At 40.9% G+C, this 14,111-nt stretch overlaps 1 protein-coding gene across 1 annotated transcript in view; it reads left to right on the forward strand.

The window, feature by feature from the left end:
* Positions 1–14,111, forward strand: part of PTPN1 (protein tyrosine phosphatase non-receptor type 1) — a 434,232-nt gene that overhangs the window by 328,142 nt on the left and 91,979 nt on the right. Inside the window, exon 8 of the mRNA XM_053717090.1 lies at positions 11,682–11,843. Within this exon, the coding sequence (XP_053573065.1) occupies positions 11,682–11,843 (162 nt within the window). The remainder of the gene's footprint in view (positions 1–11,681; positions 11,844–14,111) is intronic.

A 14,111-nucleotide genomic window follows, 5' to 3' on the forward strand; every position in this document is an offset into this window, starting at 1 on the left:
TGCAGCTTCAACTTTTTGGTTAGAAGCTTTAGCGCAACAAGTAACAGATCATAATTCTCATAGCATTATTATTCTTCTTCAACATGCTAATAATTTTATTTGTGATGCCATCTTTGATATCATTAGAGTTGATGTCAGGTATATGTCTCTAGCTATTTTAGCTAGAAGAGCTTTATGGCTTAAAACTTGGAATGCTGATATGTCTTCTAAGTCTACTCTGCTTTCCATTTCTTTCCAGGGTAATAAATTATTTGGTTCTCAGTTGGATTCTATTATCTCAACTGTTACTGGAGGGAAAGGAACTTTTTTACCACAGGATAAAAAATCTAAAGGTAAATTTAGGTCTAATAATCGTTTTCGTTCCTTTCGTCACAACAAGGAACAAAAGGCTGATCCTTCATCCTCAGGAGCGGTATCAGTTTGGAAACCATCTCCAGTCTGGAATAAATCCAAGCCTTTTAGAAAATCAAAGCCAGCTTCTAAGTCCACATGAAGGTGCGGCCCTCATTCCAGCTCAGCTGGTAGGGGGCAGATTACGTTTTTTCAAAGAAATTTGGATCAATTCCGTTCACAATCTTTGGATTCAGAACATTGTTTCAGAAGGGTACAGAATTGGCTTCAAGATAAGGCCTCCTGCAAAGAGATTTTTTCTTTCCCGTGTCCCAGTAAATCCAGCGAAGGCTCAAGCATTTCTGAAATGTGTTTCAGATCTAGAGTTGGCTGGAGTAATTATGCCAGTTCCAGTTCTGGAACAGGGGCTGGGGTTTTATTCAAATCTCTTCATTGTACCAAAGAAGGAGAATTCCTTCAGACCAGTTCTGGATCTAAAAATATTGAATCGTTATGTAAGGATACCAACATTCAAAATGGTAACTGTAAGGACTATCCTGCCTTTTGTTCAGCAAGGGCATTATATGTCTACAATAGATTTACAGGATGCATATCTGCATATTCCGATTCATCCAGATCACTATCAGTTTCTGAGATTCTCTTTCTAAAATTGATATCAGCTTGTCGAAACCTTCAGTCACAATTATTCCCTTCGGTAGCCTTATGCATGGAAATTCTAGGTCTTATGACTGCTGCATCGGACGCGATCCCCTTATGCTCGTTTTCACATGCGACCTCTTCAGCTCTGTATGCTGAACCAGTGGTGCAGGGATTACACAAAGATATCTCAATTAATATCTTTAAAACTGATTGTACGACACTCTCTGACGTGGTGGACAGATCACCATCGTTTAGTTCAGGGGGCTTCTTTTGTTCTTCCGACCTGGACTGTAATTTCAACAGATGCAAGTCTTACAGGTTGGGGAGCTGTGTGGGGGTCTCTGACAGCACAAGGGGTTTGGGAATCTCAGGAGGTGAGATTACCGATCAATATTTTGGAACTCCGTGCAATTTTCAGAGCTCTTCAGTCTTGGCCTCTTCTAAAGAGAGAATCGTTCATTTGTTTTCAGACAGACAATGTCACAACTGTGGCATACATCAATCATCAAGGCGGGACTCACAGTCCTCTGGCTATGAAAGAAGTATCTCAAATTCTGGTATGGGTGGAATCCAGCTCCTGTCTAGTTTCTGCAGTTCATATCCCAGGTATAGACAATTGGGAAGCGGATTATCTCAGTCGCCAAACGTTGCATCCGGGCGAATGGTCTCTTCACCCAGAGGTATTTCTTCAGATTGTTCAAATGTGGGGACTTCCAGAAATAGATCTGATGGCCTCTCATCTAAACAAGAAACTTCCCAGGTATCTGTCCAGATCCAGGGATCCTCAAGCGGAAGCAGTGGATGCATTGTCACTTCCTTGGAAGTATCATCCTGCCTATATCTTTCCGCCTCTAGTTCTTCTTCCAAGAGTAATCTCAAAGATTCTGAAGGAATGCTCGTTTGTTCTGCTGGTAGCTCCAGCATGGCCTCACAGGTTTTGGTATGCGGATCTTGTCCGGATGGCCTCTTGCCAACCGTGGACTCTTTCGTTAAGACCAGACCTTCTGTCGCAAGGTCCTTTTTTCCATCAGGATCTCAAATCCTTAAATTTAAAGGTATGGAGATTGAACGTTTGATTCTTAGTCAAAGAGGTTTCTCTGACTCTGTGATTAATACTATGTTACAGGCTCGTAAATCTGTATCTAGGGAGATATATTATAGAGTCTGGAAGACTTATATTTCTTGGTGTCTTTCTCATCATTTTTCCTGGCATTCTTTTAGAATTCTGAGAATTTTACAGTTTCTTCAGGATGGTTTGGATAAAGGTTTGTCTGCAAGTTCCTTGAAAGGACAAATCTCTGCTCTTTCTGTTCTTTTTCACAGAAAGATTGCTAATCTTCCTGATATTCATTGTTTTGTACAAGCTTTGGTTCGTATAAAGCCTGTCATTAAGTCAATTTCTCCTCCTTGGAGTTTGAATTTGGTTCTGGGGGCTCTTCAAGCTCCTCCGTTTGAACCTATGCATTCATTGGACATTAAATTACTTTCTTGGAAAGTTTTGTTCCTTTTGACCATCTCTTCTGCCAGAAGAGTTTCTGAATTATCTGCTCTTTCTTGTGAGTCTCCTTTTCTGATTTTTCACCAGGATAAGGCAGTGTTGCGAACTTCTTTTAAATTTTTACCTAAGGTTGTGAATTCCAACAACATTAGTAGAGAAATTGTGGTTCCTTCATTATGTCCTAATCCTAAAAATTCTAAGGAGAAATCATTGCATTCTTTGGATGTAGTTAGAGCTTTGAAATATTATGTTGAAGCTACTAAGAATTTCCGAAAGACTTCTAGTCTATTTGTTATCTTTTCCGGTTCTAGGAAAGGTCAGAAGGCCTCTGCCATTTCTTTGGCATCTTGGTTGAAATCTTTAATTCATCATGCTTATGTCGAGTCGGGTAAAACTCCGCCTCAAAGGATTACAGCTCATTCTACTAGGTCAGTTTCTACTTCCTGGGCGTTTAGGAATGAAGCTTCGGTTGATCAGATTTGCAAAGCAGCAACTTGGTCTTCTTTGTATACTTTTACTAAATTCTACCATTTTGATGTGTTTTCTTCTTCTGAAGCTGTTTTTGGTAGAAAAGTACTTCAGGCAGCTGTTTCAGTTTGAATCTTCTGCTTATAATTTCAGTTTTTTTCATTATAAAATTTAAACTTTATTTTGGGTGTGGATTATTTTTCAGCGGAATTGGCTGTCTTAGGGCCCTCTCTAGTGGAAAGATCCACATCTTGGATAGTCATTATCCCATACGTCACTAGCTCATGGACTCTTGCTAATTACATGAAAGAAAACATAATTTATGTAAGAACTTACCTGATAAATTAATTTCTTTCATATTAGCAAGAGTCCATGTGGCCCGCCCTTTTTGTGGTGGTTATGATTTTTTTGTATAAGCACAATTATTCCAATTCCTTATTTTTTATGCTTTCGCACTTTTTTCTTATCACCCCACTTCTTGGCTATTCGTTAAACTGATTTGTGGGTGTGGTGAGGGGTGTATTTATAGGCATTTTGAGGTTTGGGAAACTTTGCCCCTCCTGGTAGGAATGTATATCCCATACGTCACTAGCTCATGGACTCTTGCTAATATGAAAGAAATTAATTTATCAGGTAAGTTCTTACATAAATTGTTTTTCTTCTACAAGATATGATGAGTCCACGAATTTCATCCTTACTTGTGGATTTATCCTCCTGCTAACAGGAAGTGGCAAAGAGCACCACAACAGAGGTGTATATATAGCTCCTCCCTTCCCTCCACCTCCAGTCATTCTCTTTGCCTGTGTTAGTAATAGGAAGAGGTAAAGTGAGGTGTTAGTTTTAGATTCTTCAAGTCAAGAAATTTTTTATTTTAAAATGGTACCGGTGAGTACTATTTTCTTCAGGGAGAAATCGTCAATCTGGATTCCTAAGAGGAATGAAGAGATCCTTTTTCTGCCCTGAGGTTGATGATCTTAGCAGACGTTACTAAGATCCATTCTGGTTCCCACAGAGCTTCTGAAGGTAGTGCAAGAAAAATATTCAGTGTGAACGGTGTCATGCTACAAGCAGCATTGAGGTATGTTCAGTCTTTTATTTCTGAGGAGACTTGTTATATCAGAACTGGCTGACATTATTCCCTGTAAGGGAAGGGGTAAGCAGTAGACCTATATGAATTAGGGTTTTACTGAAATTACTGGTTTATACATATTGATTACTACGGTTATGTAACTCAATAGGGGCTTGACACTGGGAGAGGCAGCTGTGACACTTTCTATATTTAATAATTGGCATAACGATATGAGTGTGTGTAGACATTAGGGGACCACATGGCTTATTAAAACCGCTTCCCATGCGGTTATGGAGACTGTTAATGCGACGCCCACGGTGGGCGGCGCCTATTTAGCTAACTCAAACGCACAGTTTTCTCCTCACTAGAAGGCAGCAGGCACTAGCTCCGGTGGGGCCTAAAGTTGAAATTCAGTCACCGGATCGTTGTTGAATCAATCTTGAGTACCCTGGGGGCAGGTAGGCGCCACGGCAGAGCTTTGGCGAGGTGCAGGGGCTGTTATCATTGTTTAAAGTTTACATATGCAAAACAGAAAGAGAAGCAGTCTGCCATCTATAGCTTGTTCTATGGCCCGGTTGCCACCTGGTAGTAGCTTCTTTCTGCCCAGTTGTGCTTTTTACAGAGGAAAACTTTCCTATAGTATATCAGTCTGGTCCCGCCGACATGGTCAGTCCAGCCCCGATATACCAGGCAATTCTCCTCTGAACAAGGAACATGACAACCCCAGACGATCGTTTCCGCCTCCTATGGGCCTCGTCAGTGAGGTGCAGCCATAACCCTCTAAGCACATTGGGCAAGGAGTCCACGTCTGGTTTCCCCCATCACCCTAAGGGAGACTTTCCCCAGGGTCATATTTACATATGCAAAACAGAAAGAGAAGCAGTCTGCCAGGAACGAACAGCAGCATCAATAGCTTGTTCTATGGCCCCGTTGCCACCTGGTAGTAGCTTCTTTCTGCCCAATTGTGCTTTTCACAGAGGAAAACTTTCCTGTTGTATATCAGTCTGGCCCGCCGACATGGTCAGTCCAGCCCCTAAATACCAGGCAATTCTCCTCTGAACAAGGAACATGACCACCCCAGACGATCGTTTCGGCCTCCTATGGGCCTCGACAGTGAGGTGCAGCCATATCCCTCTAAGCACATTGGGCAAGGAGTCCACATCTGGTTTCTCCCATCACCCTTAGGGAGACTTTCCCCAGGGTCATATTTACATATGCAAAACAGAAAGAGAAGCAGTCTGCCAGGAACGAACAGCAGCATCAATAGCTTGTTCTATGGCCCAGCTGCCACCTGGTAGTAGCTTCTTTCTGCCCAATTGTGCTTTTCACAGAGGAAAACTTTCCTGTAGTATATCAGTCTGGTCCCGCCGACATGGTCAGTCCAGCCCCGAAATACCAGGCAATTCTCTTCTGAACAAGTAACATGACAACCCCAGACGATCGTTTTTATTTATGCAAATTATGACACTTAGGGAAGCGCTTCTAAGCATTCTGAAGCCCAATTCCTCTCAGAGTACAGTATTTGTCAGAGGGATGTGAAGAGAGTATCACCTGTTTTATTTTATGGTTTTCTTCGCTGGAAATCTTTTCAAGGGCTCTCTGTTATCGGTCTTAGGGATTTATCTCCTACCTCCCTTTTCAGATTGACAATATACTCTTATATACCATTACCTCTGCTGATAGCTTTCAGTACTGGTTTGGCTATCTGCTTTATGTGGATGGGTGTCTTTCGTTAAGTATGTATCTTTATTTTAAGACACTCAGCTATGGTTTGGCGCTTTATGTATTAATGTAAAGTCTTAAATATATGTATTTTACTTAGATTTACCATGAGTCAGGTCTATGTGTATTTCCCTTTGCAGTCCAGCAGTTTCATTATGGGAATCATGTTTAGGAAGATTGTCTTACCTGGGGTATAGTCTTTTTTTCAATTTGACTTGTTTTTTCTTAGAAAACTTGCGGGCAAATTAAGCTTGCGAGGGCGCAAAATGCTGTTATTTATTGCGTCATTCTTGGCGCAAGAATTTTTTGAGGCGCGAATATGCGTCGGTCATGACGCAAGTTTGTAATTTCCTGCGTCTTAGTTGACGCTAGGTTGTTTGGCGCAAAATTGTGTTATGACGCGAGTTGCTTCATTTTCGGATGTTTGGCGCCAAAGAATTTCTCAACTTCCTTTTTTACGTTGTGCGTCATACTTGGCGCCAAAAAATGTATTTTTATTTTACTTCACTTTCTATTTGCTCCTTGCCTTCTTTATGCTCAGAGGGCTATGCTATTTGCTTTTTTTGCCAAATTTAGCACTTACATTTTTTCACATTCCTGAAACTGCTATATGTGGAAATAAGATATTTCTTTTTAAATGTTATTTTTCTTTTTTTACATTTACATGATGTCTCAATCTGATCCTGTCTCAGAAGCTGCTGTATCAACCATGCTGCCTGAACACAGTTCTACCAAAGCAAAGTGTATCTGTTGTATGCTAGTGGAGATTATATCTCCAGCTGTAGTATGTTGTCTTCATAAGCTTTTGAATGCAGGGAAGGTTTCTATTAGTGCTAGTACAGTATCTGTTGTTCCTTCAACATCTAAAGTACATGATATCCCTGTTGATATGAAAAATTATATTGCTGATGCGATACAGAAGGCTATGGCTGCTATATTGCCTTCAAATAAACTTAAAATGTCTTTTAAAACTTCTCATAATACTGATGAAATTTGTTATGACCGACAACATACTGATATATCCTCCTCTGATGAGGATCTCTCTGGTTCAGAGGATCCTACTTCAGACATTGACGCTGATAAATCATCTTATCTTTTTAAGATTGAGTAAATTTGTTCTTTGTTAAAAGAAGTGTTAATAACTTTGGATATTGCGTTGTCTGGTCCTCTTGATAATAAATCCAGTAAACGTTTAAATTCTGTTTATAAAACTCCTGTGACTACTCCTGAGGTTTTTCCTGTTCCTGATGCAATTTCTGATCTGATTGCTAAGGAATGGTCTAAGCCTGGTACTACTTTTGTTCCTTCTTCAAGGTTTAAAAAGTTGTATTCTTTGCCAGTGGCTAGATTAGAGTATTGGGAAAAAGTCCCATGGCTATTTCTACTCTTGCCAAACGTACTACTATTCATATGGAAGATAGTACCTCTTTTAAGGATCCTTTAGATAGGAAAATTTAATCTTATCTAAGGAAAGCTTATTTGCTGGCTATATGCTCAGACCTGACATTTCTATGGCTGATATTGTGGCTGCATCAACTTTTTGGTTGGATAGCTTAGCACAACGGGAAAAGGACTTTAATTTGCATAGCATTGTTCGTTAGCTTCAACATGCTAATTATTTTATCTGTGATGCGATTTTTGATGATATCAAGATAATTGTTAAATCTATGTCTTTAGCTATTTTAGCTAGAAGAGCTTTATGGCTCAAATCATGGAATGCTGACATGGTTTCTAAATCTAGGTTACCATCTAGTAAGTAGTAGGGTAATCATTTGTTTGGTTCTCAGTTGGATTCAATTATTTCCACTATTACTGGGGGGAAGGGAGTTTTTTTGCCTCAAGATAAAAAGTTTAAAGGCATATCTAGAGCTTCTAATCGTTTTTGTTCCTTTCGACAGAATAAAGAACAAAACCACTCCTTCCCCTAAGGACTCTAGCTCCAATTGGAAGCCTTCCTCGAGTTGGAATAAATCCAAGCCTTACAAGAAACCAAAGCCAGCCCCCAAGACTGCATGAAGGTACGGCCCTTGATCCAGTTTTACTGGTGGGGGGCAGATTGAAATTGTTTCAAGACGTTTGGGCAGGTTCCATTCAGAATCATTGGATTCAGAATATTGTCTCCCAGGGGTATCGAATAGGTTTTAAAATAAGACCACCTGTGAGAAGATTTTTTTTTCTCTCTCATGTTCCAACAAATCCTGTGAATGTTCAGGCTTTTCTGAAATGTGTTTCAGATCTAGAACTTTCAGGAGTGATTGTACCAGTTCCAATTCTGGAACAGGGCCTGGGTTTTTATTCAAATCTATTCATTGTCCCGAAGAAGGAAAATTCTTTCAGACCAGTTCAGGATCTGAAGTTTTTTAATCATTTTGTAAGAGTGCCAACTTTCAAAATGGTGACTATAAGGACCATTCTGCCTTTTGTTCAACAAGGTCATTACATGTCCTCAATAGACTTACAGGATGCGTATCTTCATATTCCGATTCATCCAGACCACTATCGTTTTCTGAGATTCTCTTTTCTAGACAAGCATTACCAGTTTGTTGCTCTTCCATTTAACCTAGCAACAGCTCCAAGAATCTTTTCGAAGATTATCGGTGCCCTTCTATCTAATCAGAGAGCAGGGTATTGCAGTGTTTCCTTATTTGGATGATATCTTGGTACTGGCTCAATCTTTTCATTTAGCAGAATCTCACACGAATCAACTTGTTTTGTTTCTTCGAAGACCTGGTTGAAGGATCAATTTACCAAAGAGTTCCTTGATTCCTTAGACAAGGGTCACCTTTTTAGGTTTCCAGATAGATTCAGTGTCCATGACTTTGTCTTTAACAGAAAATAGACAAATGAAATTGGTTTCTGCCTGTCGAAACCTTCAGTGGCTATGTGCATGGAGATTTAGGTCTCATGACTGCAGCATCGGACGCGATCCCATTCGCTCGTTTTCATATGAGACCTCTGCAGCTTTGCATGCTGAATTAATGGTGCAGGGATTATACTCGGATATCACAGTTGATATACTTGAATCCCAACATTCAACTCTCTCTGTCCTGGTGGTTAGTCCATCATCGGATTATTCAAGGGGCCTCTTTTGTTCGTCCTGCCTGGACTGTGATTTTAACAGATGCAAGTCTCACAGGTTGGGGAGCTGTCTGGGGGTCTCTGACAGCACAAGGAGTTGTTTGGGATACTCAAGAGGCAAGGTTTCCAATCAATATTTTAGAACTCTGTGCTATTTTCAGGGCTCTTCAGGCTTGGCTGATGTTAAAGAGAATTATTCATTTGTTTTCAGACAGACAATATCACAACTGTGGCATATGTCAATCATCAAGGGGGAACTCGCAGTCCTTTAGCGATGAAAGAAGTATCTTGGATACTTTTTGGGGCGGAATCCAACTACTGTCTAATTTCTGTAATACATATTCCAGGTGTAGACAATTGGGAAGCGGATTATCTCAGTCGTCAGTCTTTACATGCAGGGGAGTGGTCTCTCCATCCATATGTATTTTTTCAGATTGTACAGATGTGGGGTCTTTCTGAAATTGATCTGATGGCTTCCCATCTAAAAAGAAGCTTCCCAGGTACCTTTCCAGGTCTCCAGGGATCCTCAGGCAGAGATGGTGGATGCGTTAGCAGTTCCTTGGTTTTACCAACCTGCTTACATTTTTCCGCCTCTAGTTCTCCTTCCAAGGGTGATCTCCAAGATCATATTTGGAACAATCGCATGTGTTTCTGATAGCACCAGCGTGGCCTCACAGGTTTTGGTATGCGGACCCTGTCCGAATGTCCAGTTGCCAACCTTGGCCACTTCATTTAAGGCCAGACCTATCTCAAGGGCCATTTTTCCGTCAGGATCTCAAATTGTTAAATTTGAAGGTATGGAAATTGAACGCTTAGTGCTTAGTCATAGAGGTTTCTCCGACTCAGTGATTAATACTATGCTACAGGCTTGTAAGTCTGTTTCAAGAAAGATTTATTATCTGGTTTGGGAAACCTATATTTCATGGAGTTTTTCTCATAAATTCTCTAGGCATTCTTTTAGAATTCCTAGAATGTTACAGTTTCTTCAGGATGGTTTGGATAATGGTTTGTCTCAAGTACTTTGAAGGGACAAATCTCTGCTCTTTTCAGTTTTATTTCACAGAAAAATTGCTAATCTTCCGGATATTCACTGTTTGGTTCAGGCTTTAGTTTGTATCAGGCCTGTTATTAAATCAATCTCTCCTCCGTGGAGTATTAATTTGGTTTTGAAGACTTTGCAGGTTCCTTCTTTTGAGCCTATGCATTCTTTGGATATTAAACTACTTTCTTGGAAAGCTTTGTTCCTTTTGGCTATCTCTTCAGCTAGAAGAGTTTCTGAATTGTCTGCTCTCTCTTGTTAGTCTCCTTTTCTGATTTTCTATCAGGATAAGCCTGTTGTGCGTACTTCGTTTAAATTTCTTCCTAAGGTTGTGAATTCTATCAACATTAGTAGGGAAATTGTTGTTCCTTCATTGTGTCCTAATCCCAAGAATACTCTTGAAAGATCTCTACATTCTTTGGATGTTGTAAGAGCTTTGAAATATTATGTCGAAGCTACTAAAGATTTCAGGAAGACATCTAGTCTATTTGTTTTTTTCTGGTCCTAGGATAGGTCAGAAAGCCATTTCTTTGGCACCTTGGTTAAAGCTTTTGATTCACAAGGTTTATGTAGAGGCGGGACAGTCTCCGCCTCAGAGAATTACTGCTCATTCTACTAGATCAGTCGCCACTTCTTGGGCTTTTAAGAATGAAGCTTCAGTTGATCAGATTTGCAAAGCAGCAACTTGGTATACATTTACTAAATTTTACAATTTTTATGTATTTGCTTCTTCTGAAGCAGTCTTTGGTAGAAAAGTTCTTCAGGCAGCTGTTTCAGTTTGATTCTTCTGCTTATGATTTAATTTTTTTCTTGAAATGTAGGTGAAATTTTTTAAGAGACTTTATTTTTTTGTGTGGATTTAATTTGTTGAGCGGAATTAGCCGTTTTTATTTTATTCCTCCCTTTCTAGTGACTCTTCTGTAATCTCCCACATCTTGGGTATTTCTATCCCATACATCACTAGCTTGTGGACTCTTGCCAATTACATGAAAGAAAACATAATTTATTTTAGAACTTACCTGATAAATTCATTTCTTTTATATTGGCAAGAGTCCATGAGGCCCACCCTTTTTTATGGTGGTTATGATTTTTGTATAAAAAGCACAATTTTATTTCCAGTTCCTCTTTTTGTATGCTATTTTACTCCTTATTTTATCACCCCACTACTTGGTTATTAGTTAAACTGAATTGTGGGTGTGGTGAGGGGTGTATTTATAGGCATTTTGAGGTTTTGGAAACTTTGCCCCTCATGGTAGGATTGTATATCCCATACGTCACTAGCTCATGACTCTTGCCAGTATGAAAGAAATTAATTTATCAGGTAAGTTCTTTCATAAATTATGTTTTTAAGAGACTTTTAAATTTACTTCTATTATCAAGTGTATTTTGTTCTTTTAGTGCCATTTGTTAAAAAGTATATTTAACTATGATAAGGAGCACCAATGCACTCCTGGGAGCTAGCTGGTGGTTTCACACATAAGTCTCTTGTTATTATCAGATGTGTTCCTATGGAACTAACTATGCGATTAATCCCATGGGTTTAAGAGAGAACATTTTATTATTGCTCTATTGCTTGTTTATAAATAATGTATTACAGCATTTTCTTTTTGCACGTTTATGTTCATTTAAAGCTGGAAATGTATTTGTGACATAAGACTGAGACCAAAATTGAGTTGGGTAATACAATTAGTAACATAAAAGCTCATGTCTGAGTTTGTGTTTATAAAAATATTTCTGTTCTCTGATTCCATTAACTATAGTGAGAATTTTATCCAGGAATGTTTGAGGTTGCCAGCTTATTTTTTGTTTATTTATAGATGGATAAAAGAAAAGATCCTTCTTCAGTGGACATTAAACATGTTTTGCTAGAAATGCGAAAATACAGAATGGGTCTTATACAGACGGCTGACCAGCTGCGTTTCTCATATCTTGCTGTCATTGAGGGCGCAAAGTTCATTATGGGGGACTCATCTGTGCAGGTAGTTGCTTGGCATGAAGTGGTTGATATATTGTCTAGTCACTTCTTTTTTCCAAAACAAAACCTAAATCTTTCTTCGCTTATTATTTCCATCTAAAGGGGAGGAGGGTCCACGTCTTTATTCATTACTTTTGGGAATAAAGAACCTGGCCACCAAGAGGAGGCAAAGGCACCCCAGCCAAAGACTTAAATACCTCCACCACTCCCCTCATCCCCCAGTTATTCTTTTCCTTTCGCCACAGATAAGTGCCGAAGATTCGGAGTAGTCTCTTATGGAGGGTAGTACTCTTCAGAATGGGACTGGAGTTTTAAGTAGTCTTGTCAGCCTCTCAGTGAGAGCCTGTGTGAAAGTTAGAGTCCCGGAGATGCAGGGAGAGTCTTTCTGCAAAACCATCCCGACTCTTATTAACCGCTCCACAAGCAATCAGCGTTGACTAGTTTCGCTGCCTGCCTTCTGCACTCAAGTCCATGTCAGGAGCGATGCTTCTACCTGTCACACTTGAAGGGCCTTGTTCCTGTTCGTCGGCATAGATTCTGGTAAGATTGTTTCATTTTTTATACATAACACAGAAGACAGGGTCACAGTGTGGCACCTTTTATCTTATGGAATCAAGGGTTAATATTCCTGGTAAGGGGATTATTGAACAGGGGGGTTTATACATGATATTGTTTATTGTGTGATTGCTGCGTTGTGTGAGATGAGGCTCTGGCAATGGTGGAACTTTCAGGTTGACTTCCAGGAGTATTTGCGCTGCCGTTTTTGGCACATTTCTCCTTAGTGCAGGGGGGGTCCTGCGAGGCATCCCATGTGACCGGGTGTGGCGGTCTCCACTTCCTCTGTTGATCTGCGGCGCAGGAGATGAATCGGTTTCTGTAGTCCGGGTCATAGGAGGTGGTGAGTGCCCCGGCCATTGGAGCTATAAAGGTGCCTATTTATTAATGTAATCTAGTCCATAATAAAAGCGCAAGTTATGGAGGACTCTGACGCGTTAGAGGGTACTCCCTCTTTAACAAAGTCTCATTCCTGTGTTTATTATGAGGCGGTTCTTGTAGATCAGCCTGCTCAACTATGTTCCACATGCCTCGATAAAGTTGTGACATCTAAAAATAATCGGATGTCTAGTACTACTGAGCCGTCCACCTCTTAGGGTTCCCCGTCCCATGAGGTGCGTTCCCTGCTTTCATCTCTGAGTGCACATGCAGCGCCCCAGGGTCCAACCATTACTGCTACGGGAGAGATTTGTTGGCCATCAGATTTTGCGGATCAACTGCAAACGGCGGTATCGAAAGTGATCCATGCCTTGCCACGTTCTGCTAAGCGCAAGCGTAGGGCGTATCGCGGCAGTCCGGCCCAGGGGTTGTTTACGCCTATGGAAATATAAGAGGCGTTATACGATGAAGAGGCCAACTCCGATTCTTCGGAGGAGGCGCCTTCTGGGTCGGAGTCCGTGTCATCTCATACTCTGGCTGTGGAGGACCCTGACTTTAGGCTTAGGATAGAGAATTTGTGCTTTTTGCTGAAGCAAGCGCTTGCTACTCTGGAGGTTCCGGAACCAAAGCTTCCGGAGGAACCTTCTATTCCTAAGCTTGATAAGGTGTACGAGGACAGGGTGGTGCCTCAGACCTTCTGGTTCCTGTTAAGGTGACTAATATTATTAAGAATGAATGGGAGAGATTAGGTTCTTCCTTTTCCCTTTCTTCCTTTTAAGAAACTGTTCCCCATTCCGGACTCTCAACTCGAGCTGTGTGGGACTGTCCCTAGGTGGATGGTGCTATTTCCATTCTCACGAAGCAGACATCTATTCCTCTCGAGGATAGTTTGTTGTTTAAAGAGCCCATGGATAAAAAGTTGGAAAACATGTTAAGGAAAATGTTTCAGCACACGGGGATAAGAAGGCTAATCCTAAAGGATCTACTTTTCGTCCCTTTCGTGCAGACAAGGCCCAGCACAGAAGTCTGCCGCGAAAGCAGATCAGTCCAAGGGAACTTGGAAGTCTGCTCAGTCTTGGAACAGGTCCAAGCAGAACAAGAAGCCTGCCGAGACAAAATCGGCATGAATGGGCAGCCCCTGACCAGTCTCCGGACCAAGTAGGGGGCAGATTGTCTCTCTTCTCCGAAGCCTGGTTGCAGGACGTTCAGGACCCTTGTGTTCTGGAGGTTGTCGCCCAGGGTTACAGGATAGGATTCAGGTCCCATCTGCCCAGGGGCAGATTCCTCCTGTCAAACTGGTCTTCAAGACTGGAAATTAGAGAGGCCTTTCTAGAATGTG

This window comes from Bombina bombina, chromosome 1 (assembly GCF_027579735.1).
Source record: "Bombina bombina isolate aBomBom1 chromosome 1, aBomBom1.pri, whole genome shotgun sequence".
Taxonomy (NCBI): Eukaryota; Metazoa; Chordata; class Amphibia; order Anura; family Bombinatoridae; genus Bombina; species Bombina bombina.